The 20,700-nt window shown below is 41.8% G+C and overlaps 1 protein-coding gene across 4 annotated transcripts in view; it reads right to left on the bottom strand.

Moving 5' to 3' along the window:
• Positions 1 to 18,709, bottom strand: part of LOC106590420 (LIM zinc-binding domain-containing Nebulette) — a 111,799-nt gene extending 93,090 nt beyond the window's left edge. For 2 of the 4 annotated variants that reach the window (XM_045710545.1, XM_045710549.1), the window contains exons 1-2: positions 13,548 to 13,858; positions 6,805 to 6,899 (exon numbers count right to left, since the gene is read on the bottom strand). In XM_045710545.1, coding sequence (XP_045566501.1) covers positions 6,805 to 6,899; positions 13,548 to 13,616 — 164 coding nt within the window. In that variant the 5' untranslated portion in view covers positions 13,617 to 13,858. The other 2 variants (XM_045710547.1, XM_045710546.1) reach the window with 2 other exon arrangements.
• Between the last annotated feature and the right edge of the window lie 1,991 nt (positions 18,710 to 20,700).

Here is a 20,700-nt window from a genome sequence, read left to right as displayed (position 1 = left end):
AAAGCAGTCTATAGCGAAGCTCTGATCATTGATCTCAGGCTCAGCCATCAAGTGAGCCACTTCACTGGTACTTCCGTTAGTCCCCAGGTGTTTCTCAATTGACTTAACCTGTTAGGGCTAGGGGGCAGTATTGACACGGCCGGATAAAAAACATACCCGATTTAATCTGGTTACTACTCCTGCCCAGTAACTAGAATATGCATATAATTATTGGCTTTGGATAGAAAACACCCTAAAGTTTCTAAAACTGTTTGAATGGTGTCTGTGAGTATAACAGAACTCATGTGGCAGGCCAAAACCTGAGAAGATTCCATGCAGGAAGTGGCCTGTCTGACAAGTTGTTGTTCATCTTGGCTCTTTTTATTGAAGACTGAGGATCTTTGCTATAACGTGACACTTCCTACGGCTCCCATAGGCTCTCAGAGCCCGGGAAAAAGCTGAACGATATCGAGGCAGCCTCTGGCTGAAACACATTATCGCGTTTGGCAAGTGGCCGATCAGAGTACTATGGGCTTAGGCGCGTGCCCGAGTCGACCGAATGCTTTATTTTCTTTTGTCTGTTTACCTAAACGCAGATTCCCGGTCGGAATATTATCGCTTTTTTTATGAGAAAAATGGCATAAAAATGTATTTTAAACAGCGGTTGACATGCTTCGAAGTACGGTAATGGAATATTTAGATTTTTTTTGTCACGAATTGCGCCATGCTCGTCACCCTTATTTACCCTTTCGGATAGTGTCTTGAACGCATGAACAAAACGCCACTATTTGGATATAACAATGGATTATTTGGGACCAAACCAACATTTGTTATTGAAGTAGAAGTCCTGGGAGTGCATTCTGACGAAGACAGCAAAGGTAATAACATTTTTCTTATAGTAAATGTGACTTTTCTGAGTGCTAAACTTGCTGGGTGTCTAAATAGCTAGCCCTGTGATGCCAGGCTATCTACTGAGAATATTGCAAAATGTGCTTTCACCGAAAAGCTATTTTAAAATCGGACATATCGAGTGCATAGAGGAGTTTTGTATCTATAATTGTTAAAATAATTGTTATGCTTTTTGTGAACGTTTATCGTGAGTAATTTAGTAAATTCACCGGCAGTGTTCGGTGGGAATGCTAGTCACATGCTAGTCACATGCTAATGTAAAAAGCTGGTTTTTGATATAAATATGAACTTGATTGAACAAAACATGCATGTATTGTATAACATAATGTCCTAGGGTTGTCATCTGATGAAGATCATCAAAGGTTAGTGCTGCATTTAGCTGTAGTTTGGGTTTATGTGACATTATATGCTAGCTTGAAAAATGGGTGTTTGATTATTTCTGGCTGGGTACTCTGCTGACATAATCTAATGTTTTGCTTTCGTTGTAAAGCCTTTTTGAAATCGGACAGTGTGGTTAGATTAACGAGAGTCTTGTCTTTAAAATGGTGTAAAATAGTCATATGTTTGAAAAAGTTTTTGCATTTTTGAGGTTTTTGAATATCGCGCCACGGGATTACACTGGCTGTTACGTAGGTGGGACGCAAGCGTCCCACCTAGCCCATAGAGGTTAAGTGGCATCCTCTCCTCGTCTCCTTTCCTTCATCATCCCCCCTTCGTAAAATCAGATCATGACTCCATACTTCTGCTTCCTGTTGATGCCTGCGAGTCCACTTCCTGACTGGCTGAGGCCGTAGGCACGCCACACTCCGGGTATCTCTCCTTCTGGTCTCCCTCCCACTTCTCCGGGCCAGTTTGGCACGGCCCAACTGGAGGATCTCAGTTTGGCCAGCACTCTCTAGCAAGTGACCGTAGTGGACGGAAAGCCCGTGGAGGGGGTAAGTCAAATAACCTATGCCCATTTCACTATAAAGAAGAAGTTGCTATGTCAGGTCGTGAAGAAGAATGACGAATGTTTGGAGTTGTTGTTGGTGCCCCGTCCCTTTGCACGATTTTACTGGCCAGGGGTGCAGAAAGCAGTAGAAGAACACTGCCGCAGTTGCCCAGAGTGCCAGCAAGTGACTACAAAACCCAATTTTCGCAGTCTCTTAATTCCCCTACCCATTATTACAGTTCCTTTCAGCAGGATCGCAATGGACCTGGTGGGACCTCTACCCAAGAGCAACCGAGGGCACCAATACATAATGGTGATCCTGGATTATGCCAACAGGTACCCGGAAGCCATTCCCCTGCACACCATAGCCACCAAGGAAATCGCGCGTGAGTTGGTCATGCTGTTCTCCCGAGTAGGCATTCCCGACGAGATATTGACCGACCAGGGCACCCCGTTCATGTCACGAATCATGAAGGACCTATGCAAGCTAATGAAAATAACCCAGTTGCGCACCTCATTGTATCACCCTCAGACCGATGGATTGGTGGAAAGATTCAAACAAACCCTGAAGCAGCTGATAAAGAAGGTGATGGAGACTGATGGAAAGAATTGGGACCAGATGCTACCCTACCTGATGTTCTCAACCTGAGAAGTGCCCCAAGCTTCAACAGGATTCTCTCCCTTCGAACTCCTGTACGGGAGACAACCCCGAGGACTGCTGGACGTGGCTAAAGAAGCCTGGGAACAGCAACCGTCGCCCCACCAAACCTTGGTGAAGCACGTGGGAGACATGAGAGATCGGATGGCAACCCTTCGGCCCCTGGTACGGGAACACATGCTGGAGACACAGGAGGACCATGCGAGAGTGTACAACAGAGGGGCACAACAAAGAGACTTTCAGCCAGGAGACAAAGTGTTGGTGTTGGTCCCCACCTCAGAATGTACGTTTTTGGCCCAATGGTACGGGCCATACGAAGTCATTGAGAAGGTGCGTGAAGTTAACTATAGGGTCAGACAGCCGGGACAAATGCATCGGACACAGATTTACCATGTGAATCTGCTAAAGAAATGGAATGCAGGTGATATACTCTACTCTATGTCCCAGAAGGAGGCTACCACAGAGACCGAGCCGGCAGAGGTGCCAACAGGGGAGCAGCTGAGCCAAGCCCAGAAGCAGGAGCTGAGGGAGTTGGTCGGCCGAAACCAGGATGTGTTCTCCAGTGAACCAGGACACACCGATCTGGTACAGCACAGCATCATCACCGAAACTGGGAAAAAGGCAGGGAGAGGCAGATGGCAGGGAGAGGTGAGGGGAGTGGTTATTGAGGGGAGATATCTTGCAGCCCGCTGGCTCCACCCCCGAGCCTTATATGGACTTCCTGCCCCAACGAGGTGAGGCTGTGGGTTGTTAAACCAGGGAATGCTTGGGGATAAAGGAGGAAGCAGCCTGCACAAAGGGGTAGAGTAAGGAGAGAACAAAGTGTGTTATGAAGGGTGGGAGAAGAGAGAACAATATCTGTGTGATTACCCATTGTGACCTGGACTGTCAGACTACCCTCCCCCCTTGTGTACCGAACCGGATTGGCTGAGGACCCGAGTGTGAGGATTACCCCTGGAGAACGGAACGGACAATGAGAACGGCGTGTGGACTGGGAAGTAATTGGTGAATTCCCCTTCTTCCCCAGTGTACCATAATTCCTATTAAACTCCCCATTTGCATTCTAGTTGTGCTCCTGGTGCATGTTTTGTTATTGAACTTGGTGACGTGGAAACCCCACACCCTTGAGCCTGCTACAATATTTATTATGGTATTGGCACTGACCCTGGAACTGATCCTGTATATAGCTTACTTACTTGTGTTGTTCTTATTTATTTTTCTCGTGTTTTTTTGTCCTACTTTACTTGATTTTATAGTACTATACTGTATATTGATATTGATTATTGCATTGTTGGGAAAATAACTTGCAAGAAAGGTATTTCACCCCTACTCGTGCACTTGACAATAAAAACGTAAAACTTGAAATCTTTACTGATCTGAAAAGACAGTTTAGGTGATAGCAATATGGAAGACGATGGAACTGAATGACCTGGAAATCACTTTCGCCTGTCCCGTTCTTTGATGTTACTGTAGAAGAGGCAAGGGGATGAAGAGAAGATGCAGCGCTTTTGACTATTAAGATGTACCCTTTGTGTTAAGACAGCAGGTAAACCTTTGTGACAGAGAAGCTTATCAAATGACATGCTTTGATGCAACACATAACTAATGGTTTTGCTTTTGTTTGTTCAACTATTCATGCATAACATTCTTCTTCCATAAAATATACTCTGCTTTAGATCTATGCCTTTTCACAGCTTTTCAGTTCTGGGTCATCTCATAAAAGATTCGTCAGAGAGTTACATAAGTTTCCCTCATATTTATTGTCTGCATGACAAATGACGTTGTCTCTGTCTCTGTCAGACAAAAGAACATTGTCAACCCCTGTATGCGTTTCGTACAATGAAACGTCCTCTTATCTTGTGTGTTGGAAATGCTACTTAGCTTTTGGGGCATTTATCATGTCCCTCAATAGCAGTAGTTACAAAATGGCACTACATGAAAGGCTCAAAAATGGGGTACATCTTTGCATCATCACTTTCTAATGAGCTGTCAGACATTAGATAACATACTGTTAATTATTCTAACTTAAAAATAAATATGAATATAAATATTCTACAGAGAAATGTATATTTAAAAGATGGAAATGGCATGACTGAATATAAGCCTTCCTCTACACTGCAATACAAGAGCGGTCTATTAAAAGGTGGCAATTTGCAGTTGCAACATCCATTTTTGGACTTATAAATGAATGATATGTACGCATTGATTCTTGAAGAATATAACTTATAAATGGCTCATGAGCTTAGTTTAACCATCATACTATATAGCCTCAAAAATGTAAAACATTGTTAAAGGTTAGGAACCTGTGGGGGTGGGCTTAATAAGAATGCACCACCCCAACACATTAAGGAACACCATTTCAGGGATACTGAATATCACCAGGACAAAGTGTGTGTGTGAGTTTTCAACCATGTGCATCCAGACACAAACTTGTGTTAATTTGGGTTAATTTGTTTTCAGGCACAGTTTAACATCCGTTGAATTTATCTTTGTATTGGCTCCATCAATTTAAATAATTAATTTGCAATGACCTTGTGGGACATCCCACGAAGAGAACACTTAAGGAATTTGGGGAATTCCACATAGGGAATATAGTCAGAACACTAAGGTCTTCTAGAGGCTATGGAGAGGTGTAGTATCATAATGAAATAGGTGGCCTATTCTACAAGTCTATTAGCCAGTGAGAGGAAATGGTTTTATGGCCCTAAGGGGTCAGAGGTCATTTTCACCCAAAGGAGACATTAATTAAATGCTATTGGGTGTGTGACAAAGGGTAGGACAAAGTGTGTTCTGTTTGTAGACTTAGAGGCTGTGCTTCGGTAGGCTTTCCTGTATACATTTATAATGCAGTCTTTTCTTGGGGATTACTCTAAACAAATGTGTTGAAGCAGCATGCAACAGACAAACAAGATATTTGCTGAAAACATTATTTGGGCATTTCTACTGTGTGTGTGCGTGCTGATAATACAGCAAAATAGATAGTGTCTATGCTTTATATATTGTTCAAATGAAGGCTACATTGAAACCCTATCAATAACAACACAAGGACAGCAGATTAAATATATTTAAAATGCTGTTGTTGAAATGCTGGAGGTGTTCCTCTTCAACAAACTGCACTATACTTCCACACTAGCATCAGACCCTTGAACAGACCCACACTTGTTCAGGTAAGTGGGCTTACACACACCCCTTCCCTGCAGATCTGAACAAGAGCTCGGTAGAGGTAACCAAGCACATGAGCTGTGGTTCACCACACAAACAGTCCTTGCTTGCTATTATGAAAATCAAATTCAACAATAACAAAACTGTTTTCAATTCGACTTTTGCTTTCAAAAGCAGCTCAAATAAAACTTCTAAAAAGGAACTATAGCCATAAAATTCTACCATGCAAATACACTGTGTGTTATAAGGAAATAATGATCGCTCTAGAATGCCTTTCAAGCCAATCAGAAAAGAGTATTCAACAATGCCATGGTATAAATAGAACGAAGAATGTATTATGTCCTGTGCTCTTAAATGTAAATGACAGTAATTGCACTCCTGTAATTGTGTGTGTGTGTGTGTGTGTGTGTCTGTGTGTGTGTGTGTGTGTGCGCGTGTACGTGTGTGTGTCCGTCCACGTGAATTAATCTTCTGTGCGCTACTGCAAGAGCATCTAACTCACACACAAGGGCCGTTTATCTGAGATGTAAAGAGAAACGCAAAGCAGAAAACCAGGCAAAAGCGTTGGCCCTCCATCTGCTTCCATGCTGGGGGACAGAAATAGACTTGTTGTGCTCTCTGATAGAAGGCCCTACTTGCCATGTTGCTCTATGCATCAGGCCAGTCTCCAGCCTACACTTCAGATTTCTCATCTGAAAGCTTTGCCAGACACATCTGGATGTCATGAGTGTGTTTCAGATGTAACAAGCCTGACATTACTAGTAGATTAACCAGGCTTTGGAGACGAGGACAGACATGGGCCTCTCCTGTACTGTAACACTGACTTGTCAGGAAATTCTCATCTGGACTCAACTCCATTTTTCTATGTTCATGTGGAACTGGTGGGAATCGAACCTGGGTCTTGCGCACACCAGCCCAACAACTTAACCATTAAACCAAGAAGATATCCTCATGGCCAAGAGCGAAACAGTGTCAGGAAGGTCCACCTTATCACAAGAGCGGGATTCCAAATCACCTCCACTATAAATGCATTGCCCATTAATGCCCACTAATGCCCACTGCCCATACTCTACTTCTGCCACTTCATCAACAAAACTGTTTGAGACCACTGACTTAAGCCCTAAAACCAAAGCATATAAATAACTGAAGCAACAAATGTACTCACGCATTGCAGTAGGGCTTCTTATCGTAGCCTTTGTAGTTCTTCATGTTCAGGGTCATCTTACACACCTCGCAGTGGAAGCATCCTTTATGCCAATTCTGGAAAGGAAAACACAAATGATATTTCAATTCAGTTTGACCTTCTGCTGGTGCTCAAATTTGAGAATTGTGAATGAATAAGTGCCTTTATTAGTTGAAAGGCATCCGAGACATGACTAATATTCCAGATTTCTATTACCACAACCAAGAGAAGTGATTCTAAACAATTAAGTGAAAAAGAAGAAAATAAGAAAGGTTTCTGAATTAAACAAAGGTTACAGTATCAAAACAAATCAAATGCGCCGAATACAACAGGTGAAGACCTTACAGTGAAATGCTTACTTACAAGCCCTTAACCAACAATGCAGTTAAGAAAAATTATTGTTAAGTAAAAAAAAAAGTAAAACATTCAAAAAATAAAAAAATAAAGAATTAAAGAGGAGCAGTAAAATAACAGTAGCGAGGATATTTACAGGGAGTACCGGTACAGAGTCAATGTGCAGGGGCACAGGTTAGTCAAGGTAATTGAGGTAATATGTACATGTAGGTTGAGGTAAAGTGACTATGCATAGATAATACACAGAGTAGCAGCAGCATAAAAGAGGGTGTGTGTGGGGGGGACAATGCAAATAGTCCGGGTAGACAATTGATAAGCTGTTCAGGAGTCTTATGGCTTGGGGGTAGAAGCTGTTAAGAAGCCTTTTGGACCTCCTTTTCAATCTCCTGAGGGGTAATAGGCTTTGTCGTGCCCTCTTCACGGCTGTCTTGGTGTGTTTGGACCATGACAGTTTGTTGGTGATGTGGACACCAAGGAACTTGAAGCTCTCAATCTGCTCCACTACAGCCCCGTCGATGAGAAATGGGGGCGTGCTCGTTCCTCCTTTTCCTGTAGCCCACAATCATTACCTTTGTCTTGATCACGTTGAGGGAGAGGTTGTTATCCTGGCACCACACGGCCAGGTCTCTGACCTCCTCCCTACAGGTTGTCTCATCGTTGTCGGATGATCAGGGCTACCACTGTTGAGTCTTCAGCAAACTTAATGATGGTGTTGTTGTCGTTCCTGGCCATGCAGTCATGGGTGAACAGGGAGTACAGGAGGGGGCTGAGCATGCACCCCTGATGGGCCCCCGTGTTGAGGATCGGCATGGCAGATGTGTTGTTACCTACTCTTACCACCTGGGGGGAAGTCCAGGAAGTCCAGGATCCAGTTGCAAAGGAAGGTGTTTAGTCCCAGGGTCCTTAGCTTAGTGATGAGCTTTGAGGGCACTATGGTGTTGAACGCTGAGCTGTTATCAATGAATAGCATTCTCACGTAGGTGTTCCTTTTGTCCTGGTGGGAAAGGGCAGTGTGGAGTGCAATAGAGATTGCATCATCTGTGGATCTTTTGGGGCGGTATGTAAATTGGATGGGGTCTAGGGTTTCTGGGAAAAAGGTTTTGATGTGAGCCATGACCAGCCTTTCAAAGCACTTCATGGCTACATATGTGAGTGCTACAGGTCGGTAGTGATTTAGGCAGGTTACCTTAGTGTTCTTGGACACAGGGACTATGGTAGTCTGCTTGAAACATGTTGGTATTACAGACTCAGTCAGGGACAGGTTGAAAATGTCAGTGAAGACACTTGCCAGTTGGTCAGCGCATAGTGCATGCTCGGAGTACATGTCCTGGTAATCCGTCTGGCCCTGCGACCTTGTGAATGTTGACCTGTTTAAAGGACTTACTCACATCGGCTACGGAGAGCGTGATCATACAGTCGTCCGGAAAAGCTGATGCTCTCATGCATGCTTCAGTCTTGCTTGTTTCGAAGTGAGTATAGAATTAATTTAGCTCTTCTGGTAGGCTTGAGTCACTGGGCAGCTCGCGGCTGTGCTTCCCTTTGTAGTCTGTAATAGTTTGCAAGCTCTGCCACATCCGACGAGTGTTGGAGCCGGTGTAGTACAATTCAATCTCAGTCCTGTACTGTCACTTTGCCTGTTTGATGGTTCGTCGGAGGGCATAGAGAGTCCTGCTCCTTGAAAGTGGCAGTGCTACCCTTAAGCTCAGTGCAGATGTTGCCTGTAATCCATGGCTTCTGGTTGGGGTATGTACGTTTGGTCACTGTGGGGACCATGTGATTGATACACATGACTCTGTGAAACATAAGATATTACAGTTTTTAATGTCCCGTTGGTAGGAAATTCGTAATCGCAGCTCGTCCATTTTGTTGTTTAACTTTTTAGGGTATAGGGGGCAGTATTTTCGATTTCAGATGAAAAGCGTGCCCAGAGTAAACTGCCTAATACTCGGGCCCAGAGTCAAATATTTGCATAGTATTAGTAGATTTGGATAGAAAACACTGCAGTTTCTAAAACTGTTTGAATGATGTCTGTGAGTATAACAGAACTCATATGGTAGGCATAAACCTGAGAAAAATCCAACCAGGAAGTGTGGAAATCTGAGAATTGTAGTTCTTCTTTTGAATCCCTATCGAAACTACAGTGTCTGTGGGGTCACGTTGCACTTCCTAAGGCTTCCATTGGCTGTCAACAGCCTTCAGAAAGTTTTTCCATCATTCTCCTGTTACTGGGCAGAGAATAATAGCTCAGTCAATGAGTGGACTGCCTATGGACAAAGGACTTTTTCTTCTTGAATGAATACACTATTGTCCGGTTGGAATATTATCTACGTTTTATGTTAAAAATACCCTAAGGATTGATTGTAAACGATGTTTGACATGTTTCTACGAACGGTAATGGAACTATTTGACTTTGTCTCTGGTACTGGGCTCGCGCATAATGCTTTTGGATAGTGATCGAAACGCATGAACAAAACGGAGGTATTTGGACATAAATATGGATTATTTCGAACAAAAATAACATTTGTTGTGGAAGTAGGAGTCCTCGGAGTGCATTCTGACGAAGCTCAGCAAAGGTAAGAGAATATTTATAATACTAATTCAGAGTTTTGTTGATGCCAGAACTTGGCGGGTAGCTGTATAGCTTGCTTCGATGGCTGAGCTATGTACTCAAAATATTGAACAATGTGCTTTCTCCGTAAAGTTATTTTGAAATCTGACAAAGCGGTTGCGTCAAGGAGTAGTGTATCTATAATTCTTTCAATAACTGTTGTACATTTTATCAATGTTTATGATGAGTATTTTTGTAAATTGATGTGCACATTCACCGGAGGGTTTGGTGGGAATACATTTTCTGAACATCACTCGCCAATGTAAAATGCTGTTTTTGGATATAAATATGAACTTTATCGAACAAAACATACATGTATTGTATAACATGAAGTCCTATGAGTGCCATCTGATGAAGATCATCAAAGGTTAGTGAATATTTTAGCTATACTTTTGTTTTTTTTAATGCATGTCCTCACTTGGAAAATGGCTGTGTGGATTTTCTTGTGAAGTTTATGTCCTAACAATCTAATTTTATGCTTTCGCCGTAAAGCCTTTTTGAATTCGGACAATGTGGTTAGATTAACGAGAGTCTTATCTTTAAAATGGTGTAAAATAGTTGATTGTTTGAGAAAATGAAATGATGAGATTTTTGCTGTTTTGTATTTCGTGCCATGCTATTTCAATGGCTGTTGAATAGTGTGAGACGGTCACGTCCCACCTAGCCCAGAGAAGTTAATGATTGTACGTTGGCTAATAGGACTGATGGTAGAGGCAGATTACCCACTCGGCGTCAGATCCTTACAAGGCACCCGACCTACAGTTGAAGTCAGATGTTTACATACAGTTAGGTTGGAGTCATTAAAACTCGTTTTTCAACCACTCCACAAATGTATGGTCGGTTAGGACATCCACTTTGTGCATGACACAAGTAATTTTTCCAACAATTGTTTACAGACAGATTATTTCACTTATAACTCAGTGTATCACAATGCCAGTGGATCAGAAGTTTATATACACTAAGTTGACTGTGCCTTTAAACAGCTTGGAAAATTCCAGAAAATTATGTCATGGCTTTAGAAGCTTCTGATAGGCTAATTGACATCATTTGAGTCAATTGGAGGTGTACCTGTGGATGTATTTCAAGGCCTACCTTCAAACTCAGTGCCTCTTTGCTTGACATCATGGGAAACTCAAAAGAAATCAGCCAAGACCTCAGAAAATAAATTGTAGACCTCCACAGGGTTGGTCATCCTTGGGAGCAATTTCCAAACGCCTGAAGGTACCACGTTCATCTGTACAAACAATACTACGCAAGTATAAACACCATGGGACCACGCGCCGTTATACCGCTCAGGAAGGAGACGCATTCTGTCTCCTAGAGATGAACGTACTTTGGTGAGAAAAGTGCAAATCAATCCCAGAACAACACAAGGTCCTTTGCTGAAGATGCTGGAGGAAACAGGTACAAAAGTATCTATATCCACAGTAAAATGAGTCGACATATAACGACATATCCTGAAAGGCCACTCAGCAAGGATGAAGCCACTGCTTCAAAACCGCCATAAAAAAGCCAGACTACGGTCTGCAACTGCACATGGGGACAAAGATCGTACTTTTTGGAGAAATGTCCTCTGGTCTGATGAAACAAAAATAGAACTGTTTGACCATAATAACCATCTTTATGTTTAGAGGAAAAAGGGGGAGGCTTGCAAGCTGAAGAACACCATCCCAACCGTGAAGCACAGGGGTGGCAGCATCATGTTGTGGGGGTGCTTTGCTGTAGGAGGGACTGGTGCACTTCACAAAATAGATGGCTTCACGAGGAAGGAAAAGTATGTGGATATATTGAAGCAACATCTCAAGACATCAGTCAGGAAGTTAAAGCTTGGTCGCAAATGGGTCTTCCAAATGGACAACGACCCCAAGCATACTTCCAAAGTTGTGGCAAAATGGCTTAAGGACAACAAAGTCAAGGTATTGGAGTGGCCATCACAAAGCCCTAACCTCAAACCTATAGAACATTTGTGGGCAGAACTGAAAAAGGGTGTGCGAGCAAGGAGGCCTACAAACCTGACTCAGTTACACTAGCTCTGTCAGGAGGAATGGGACAAAATTCACACAAGTTATTGTGGGAAGCTTGTGGAAGGCTACCTGAAACGCTTGACCCGAGTTTAACAATTTAAAGGCAATGCTACCAAATACTAATTGAGTATATGTAAAGTTCTGACCCACTGGGAATGTGATGAAAGAAATAAAAGCTGAAGTAAATCATTCTCTCTACTATTATTCTGACATTTCACATTCTTAAAATAAAGTGGTGATACTAACTGACCTAAGACAGGGAATTTTTACTTGGATTAAACGTCAGGAATTGTGAAAAACGTAGTTTAAATGTATTTGGCTAAGGTGTATGTAACCTTCCGACTTCAACTGTACGCCCCCGATATCGCCGTCTCTTCTTCATGCGAATGATTTGGGTGTCTGAACTAAATCCTTTGCGTCCAACTCGTTAAAGAAGAAATCTTCATCCAGTACGAGGTGAGTAATCGCTGTTCTGATATCCAGAAGCTATTTTCGGTCATAAGAGATGGTGGCAGAAACATTATGTACAAAATAAGTTACAAATAACACACACAATAGCACAATTGGTTAGGCACCCGTAAAACGGCAGCCATCTCCTCCGGGCATTGCCCTGAGGTAATTGCTGATTCTAAATTGAGCAAATAATTTAACTAAGAATATGTCTCTGTATGTGGTAGGTGTCAGAGCTGTACAATAGGCCATGCATTTGGTTGCAGATACGCCTGTGCTACAACTGTCCACTGGCGTTTCGGCCACAGATTTGCTTGGATAGGTGACAGAAACTAGTCAATGCCCGTGATGTGTTCCCTTTGATTGCATGTGCATGATGTGATGTCCTTAGAAAGTGGGCCACATTAATATCATATGGCCATAAAGCAGGACCAGGGTTTGTGGTTTAGATAATGGGTAGGCCTGCAGGAAACGCAGGGCCCAGGGCTGAGTGGTCAAGAAAAAGGCTATAGCGTTTGTTTAGCAGACATAAGATGCTCACTTCTAAGTTACATTTTTACTATTAACCTGTAGTAGTAATTGTATCCTAGTATAGACCTAGGTCTGATTTAGACATCAATAATACAAAGGCGCTATTAAACAATAATGAACTAGTATTATTATATTCCACCATAAATCAGCATTCATATTTTGATCTAGTGAAAAGAAGATCACACTCAAGAAAATGCCAGTCATTCCCTATTGAGCAAATCTGAATAGCCTATGTCCTTCAGGGGATAAAGGCTAAACTTGCAGGCTATTCCATCCCCTTGTCATGTCAATATGATTCATAGGCCTACACTCATAGCAACTTTTTTTCTATCTATAACCTATCATAAGCTAAAAGGGTTGTTTGAATGTCCCCATAGGAGAACCCCTTATGGTTCCATGTAGAACTCCTTTTGTTACATGTAGAACCCTTTTGGGTTCCATTTAGAACCCTTTCCACAAGGGGATCTACATGGAACCCAAAAGGGTTATTCAACAAGGAAAGCCAAAGAACCCTGTTGGAACGCTTTTTTCTTAGAGTGTATGCTACAACAGATAGGCTACTATAATACACCTATAAACTTTTGGCATAATCTGGGTTTGTGTGTAGCAGTGCACTCACTCTTTCGTGACATTAGGCTATGTGGCCAAAGATAAGTTTGAATCGAAGTTTAAAAATCCACCAACAGACTCCTGAAATACAGCGCAGTCAATTCTGATATAGACAACTGCCTAACAGTGCATTAAAATTGTGATCTGACCTTATCAAGGCAGTTGACTTTCTCTGTCGGATAGACAATTTTCCCACAGCGCGCGCACGGCGGGTTCATTTTCAAATATGCGTCTTTATTCCACACGACAATAAATCCAATATATTCGTGCGCAATAGTTGTTCAAAACCTGGTAACAGCTCTGTATCATATCCCGAGGTCAAGTCGGTAAAAATAAAGTAGCGAGTCTCTCTCTGAGCGGTGCGTCTCGCAAGTGCGTTCGCACAGTCACTATGCTGTCCTGAGTGGATGCCGCATTAAAATTGCACAGACGTAAATTGTGGCTGCTTGTGTGACACAGCACCCACCACGATCCAAGCTGTTTGATTCAGCAACGAGACGACAGCGCCAAGCCAGGACCGCATGATGTTCGTGATTCGTAAAGAGCGAGCGAGAGAGAGAAATGGGGATGGATGGAGAGAGAAAGACAGAGAGAGACGGAGAGAGATATCCCTTAGACCAAAATCCCATTCATTTAAAATGCATGCTTCCTTTTGCCTGCTTTTTCGTACACCTGAAAAGCGTAGGGGATAAAAAAAAAAACACTGCAAATTAGAATACACCTAAAGACCTTGTCATGATTCAGGCATTTTCACAGACCACATAACCAACATACAGGTAGCATGTCTGTGTAAATGGTTCTCTGCTTTTTTGCAGGTAAATTCATGAACACTTCCATTGTTTAACACCTCCCTAATTTGAAAGGCAAACATCCCCCAGAGCAGGGTTGGGGTGGGTGTGGGGGGGCATAGCTACCAGATCAGACAAAACTAACTTAACCAACTCTGGACCCTAGTTGTATGGTATGACATGGTAATTCATCAGCTGTAAAAGTCAGTTTTATATGGGCTATGATGGGACCAGATTATTTTTCTAATCAGGTCATGTTTGTTTTTTGTTTTTTAACTCCTGGCCAATGGAGGATGAACACATTAAAACCCTGTCAAACTGCAGCAGCCTTGTACTTGTTCATACACTACATGACCAAAAGTATGTGGACACCTATTCATCGAACATCTCATTCCAAAATCATGGGCACTAATATGGAGTTGGTCGCCCCTTTGCCGCTATAACAGCCTCCACGATTTTGGGAAGGTTTTCCACTAGATGTTGGAACATTGCTGCAGGGACTTGCTTCCATTCCATTCAGGCGCAAGAGCATTAGTGGCTGATGTTGGGCGATTAGGCCTGGCTCACAGTCGGCGTTCAATTCATCCCAAAGGTGTTCGATAGAGTTGAGGTCAGGGCTCTGTGCAGGCCAGTCAAGTTCTTCCACACCGATCTTGACAAACCATTTCTGTATGGACCTCACTTTGCGCACGGGGGCATTGTCAGGGCCTTCCCCAAACTGTTGCCGCAAAGTTGGAAGCACAGAATCGTCTAGAATGTCATTGTATGCTGTAGCATTAAGATCTCTCTTCACTGGAACTAAGGGGCCTAGCCCGAACCATGAAAAACAGCCCTAGATCATTATTCCTCATCCACCAAACTTTACAGTTGGCACTATGCATTGGGGCAGGTAGCGTTCTCCTGGCATCCGCCAAACCAGATTCGTCTGTCGGACTGCCCGACGGTGAAGCGTGATATACCTGAATGCACTAATTTGAAGGGGTGTGCACATACTTTTGTATAGATAGTGTATGAATTATATTGTAAAACTTACGTGTAGACCTTTGCATCTGTAATTAAAAAGTTATTCGTACAGTATGTCATCACTATTGTGTTAAATTATTAATTCCACTCAGTTATTTTGGATTCAAAAGGCCTAGGTGTTCCTGTGTTTAATTGCTATATTGTAATTACTTCGCCACCATGGCCTATTTATTGTCTTAACTTACCTCATTTGCACTCACTGTATATAGACTTTTTGTTTTATTTTGTTCTACTGTATGTTTTGTTTATTCCATGTGTAACTCTATGTTGTTGTATATGTCGAATTGCTTTGCTTTATCTTGGCCAGGTCGCAGTTGCAAATGAGAACTTGTTCTCAACTAGCCTACCTGGTGAAAAAAAAAAAGGTAATCACCCAAAGTGTGAATATAAACCAAATTTGACCACATTAACATTTCCTCAGAACACAAATAAATGTGCTTATATTAGTCTATAAATACATAGCTTAGGCTATAAATACATGACGTTATTGCTTTGTTTCCCCTGACCAGGCCCAGATCGGATCAGAAGGAATTTAGGCCTACCTGCAGCTGTGGTTGTTATAGGCTGCAGTTGATCAGACTAAGGCACAGATTAATTGTGCATGCATCGACAAATCATGAGGCATTTCAATGTATACATTTTTTGGGGGTGGCGGGTATGAACTTTCATATAAAATAGCTTGTTGTAACTCCCCAGTGAATTCACTTATATACTATACCAACGTTTTCAGTCGCAATTTGATTTTACCACATGTAGGCTGAATGATTTGCAAGGATATTGATAAAAAATGAAGCCTGACTTGCTGTAATGTTGTAAGTGAGGCTTACTGTACTTTTATATTTGTATAAGAGGGGTAGTAGGCCTAACTGTTCATTTTTTATAGGCTAACGTTACTTGATAAACACATGATGTTAGCAACTCAGTGCTTTTGTCCTGAAGCTAAAATGTAATGAGTGTAGCAGCCTACAGACGAGAAAATAAACCCTTTATTGTCTGCACATGCTTGTGAATTATTGCATTATTCCAAATCGGCAGGTAGCCTAGCGGTTAAGACGATTGGGCCAGAAACCGAGCAGGTAAGGTGGAAAAATCTGCCGTTCTGCCCTTGAGCAAGGCAGTTAACCCCCAACAACAACGTCCGAAGACATGGACGTTGATTAAGGCAGCCCCAGGCTCCTCTCTGATTCAGAAGAAGACACATTTCGGATTGAATGCATTCAGTTGCGGAACTGACTAGGTATCCCCTTTAATATGGTTTGGTTCCGTTTTTCAAATGTGTAATATGGTTAAAATCCTTAAGAGTCTATTGACGCACCCATGTGTCAATCTAAGTAACATAATAAAGAAATACCCATAAAAATATGCCAGTTTAAGCTAGAGATATCAGTTTTTGGGCTACGTCTCAATCCACCTCACCACCTATGCCTATGTCTATGTCTATGCCTTCCGCATCTGCAGACCATGAGACATCCCGAAAATCGGTCTTTTCACAAAAATGTCTGCAGTGTCCGAACGGTTTGGCCTACAAAGTATTATCACTACTCTATGGAAAGGGGAGATTATCACAAACACGACCCCCACAAGTGACACATCTGAAGGTAACCTATGCAAACTAATGGAAGTATGGAGGTAGTTTGTTTGTGCCAACAAATATAAGGGATTAAATGTGTAAACAAAAAAAAAAAGATTTCCTGAGCTTTCTTATATCTCCTTGATATAGGACAGACACTTCAAAACCTTATTCTACATTTGTGATCTATATTTTTTTTTGCCATCTATGAATGTGTTATTCAGTGCTTTTCTATGAGGTAGTAAAGGCCAAATTCAATATTTGATATATCTAATTGATCAGCGGTTGTCAAAGCTGAAATTAGTGTAACAGTCAGGCATTTAAAGTATACTCCATTTTCTAAGTATCACATACTATAAAACGTTATTCTTCCGCATACTCAAATGGAATACTATTTAGGATGCAAGTACGGGTATTCGAACACATCCAGGGTCTCAATTTACTGTTTACTGTTAGAATAGTTGAATACACAATGTGTAAGTTTGAAATTTGGTTGTGCATCAGCAGTTTCTCTCTTGTTTTGTCAGTCACAGCAAGAGAGAGAGAGAGAGATGGGAAGGAGAGCAGTGGCGGTTCTAGACCATTTCAACTGGGGGGGCCAAGCTGGGGCCAGTTGTACTGTTGGAGGGGCCAGTTACATTAGACGTTATTATTGTCATATCGTTTTCTTCACTGCATTGCAGGCATTAGCAGGCAAAAGACCATGTTCATAATCATCATCGTTGCCACTGTCTAATAACGGATGTAAAAAAAAGAATAACACATTTTTGCTATGTAAAAATTATTTCATACTCCACATTTAGGGGGGCCACAAGGGGGTCCAAAATTGTTATCACAGGGGCACTGAACCCCCCCCCCCCCCAGAAGCGCTAGTGAAGGAGAGAGACCAGACTAAGCAAATTAAATGCAGCACAAGCTTAATTATTTAATTAAAGCACTGTTTAAAATTGTTGTCAAAGGCCACTAAAACAAAGCATGTTGTGACTTGTTTATGTTGTGTCAAAGACCAAGCATCATATGAACGGTTGTCTTTGCATCAATTATGTTCACAACATTTCATTTAAAAAAACATCCTCTTTGCAATCTTTTCATTTAAAAATGCTCCATAATTCACAATCATAATAATTGTTTCCACCTGAGTGGCGATCCTTAATCTGTAGACCAGCATCATAACTGTATCAGCACAGGCACAACATTTCACATGTCCATTTATGTAAAGAGAAAGAGACTGGCAGCCTTGCATAACACATTCAGTGGGAAGAAGATCAAAAGGTCCCATCCTAGAGTTTTCGTTCATATGATTGCAAGGTAGTCATGAACTATAGCTCCGCCCACATAGCCTGCACAACAACAGCTCTAGAAATCCTGTGTCATACTCTTTTTGGCCAGACAGAATAAGATACATGGGCTGAGGACAACGAGGGCTATGTGCTTGCAGTCTCCACGGAGGACGTATGTAAGTCATTGAAACGTATTAACCCTCGCAAGGCTGCCGGACCAGACGGCGTCTCTAGCCGCGCCCTCAGAGCATGTGCAGATCAGCAAGTTGTTGTGTTTTCGGACATTTTCAATCTCTCACTAGCTCAGGCCGTTATCCCCACCTGCTTCAATATGTCCACTATCGTCCTCGTGCCAAAAATAGGGAAAGTAACTGAATGACTACCGACCCGTAGCACTCACTTCCGCCATCATGCTGTGGTTAGAGAGGCTAGTGAAATATCCCATCACCTCCTCCCTCCCCGACCCTCGCCAATTCACCTTCCGCCCTGAAAGATCCACGGACGATGTAAACACCATTGCAATGCACACTGCCCCCACCCACCTGGACAAAAGGAATGCATATTAACAGGAATGCCTGTTCTCTCCGCTTCTATCACTCAGACACGGGCAGTACAGGAGAATCATGGGAAAAAAACGGACAGAATGGCCAATAGCTTCTACACCCAGACCATCAGGCTGCTAAATAGCCATTGGCTAATAGCGTCTACACCCAGACCATCAGGCTGCTGAATAGCCATTGGCTAATAGCTTCTACTCCCAGATCATCAGGCTGCTGAACAGGCATTGACTCATTATCGTTTCATTTACTTCTCATTGACCTATACTGTTGGAGCCTAAAAAGGCCACTGAACCACGCAAATACATTTTCGAGCCTGTGCACGTGACAAAGAAACTCTACCAACCATCTACACATACTGAGACATAGGGGTGCAGTTTTGCTCGCTCGTATGCTTTCGGAGCGCGTCTTTGTCAAACTATCAATATTAAGAGACCCCCCCAAAGTTGGACTTTTGTTCCCATTAGAGGATCTCATGTCTCTGGCTTCCCAGTAGAGGAGCTCATGTCTCTGACTTCCTTTTAATGGGCCTATTGATTGTAACAGGCTGCATGTGTTTCAATTGTTTGGCGAGTGCATTGAGAGACCAGAGCAGCAGGATCGTAAGTCATGCAAGATGTCAGAAGCAGAACGGTCTACTTAGATTTTTTTTTATAGCCAATTTAAAATCAAGACAAAGGAAAAGTCTATCCATACATTATTTTAAGCCGTCTGTTCCTAAGACTTTATTTTGTAATTTGACTCATCACCAATGGTGTAAAAGTACTTAAGTAAATATAATTTAAAGTAGTACTTTAGTAGTTTTTGGGGGTATCTGTACTTTACTAAACACACATGCTTTGTAATTGTCAGAATGTTGGAGCATGCCCCTAGCTGTCCCTAATTTTTTTTAAAGGAAGAAAATGGTGCAGTCTGGTTTGCTTAATAATATAATGAATTTGAAATGTATAATTTTACTTTCCATACTTAAGTATATTTTTGCAATTACATTTACTTTTTGTACTAAAGTATATTTTAAACCAAATTCTTTGACTTGTTTTACTGGGTGACTTTTACTTTTGTCATTTTCTATTAAGGTATGACAATTGGGTACTTTTTCCACCACTTCTTAGCACTCATTAAACGGCACTGTAGCACATGATAGCAATGCCAGTTTCAGAGACGGTGTTCTCCAGAAATATCACGGATGTGGTGCGCCGCCGAGTGGCTAATAATGGTAAAATCATTGCGCCTGATACATTGTATACGTCAGTCTGTTAACAACAGCATCTGGTCCGTTCAACAGTTCAAATTACAGCATCTTCTTATTTGCGTGTCTCGGAAATATTGTCGTAAAAATCAGGGAATTAATTTTAGTGGTTCAGTCTGTCCTGCTATTAGATTCAACACAATAATCATGTTTCAGCTTTTTGGGATATCCCATAATGCACTACCAATTTCTACAAAGAACAAAAATTATTTCTCAAAATATTGCATCTATTTCAGCGCGCAATCATTGTACTAAATGCAATGGTGGAACATATGTTGTTCGCATAAGGTTTCTACAATGTCACTAACCATGACTAAAAACTATATTTGTTCATGTCTATATAAATACATATGGCGATATGTTCTGCAGTTGACTGGTCCGATTGTAGTGGGTACAAACGATTGATAATGTTCACAGTCAGTTACGTAGAGTCCACATTTGTGACCCCAACCTGCTCACTACACAATTTGACTAGTCTTTTGGAAAACAGAAAGAAGCGTGTTTCTCGTAACTTGCATATACATATTTCTATTATCACACATCTTGTAATACTTGCTAGTTGTAACCATGATCAGAAAAATAATATACAAAAAGATTTGCCTGAACTCAATCTAACAAAATATAACTAGACCAAAAACAATATACGTCAACCCATCAACTATCCCAACTAACGAAACAACTCGGATTTCACGAATTAATTTTACTGTCTAATGAGCTCATGAATATTCAAAATAATTCCCAGCGTACATCGCGGCCCTACAGTTGTGATTGCACATTTCTAAATTACGTGCAGTAAACAGTATATCACTCAACGCGTGGATATATCACATTAATA

This window comes from Salmo salar, chromosome ssa29 (genome assembly GCF_905237065.1).
Source record: "Salmo salar chromosome ssa29, Ssal_v3.1, whole genome shotgun sequence".
NCBI lineage: Eukaryota > Metazoa > Chordata > Actinopteri > Salmoniformes > Salmonidae > Salmo > Salmo salar.
This window is presented reverse-complemented; position numbering and strand designations above follow the sequence as displayed.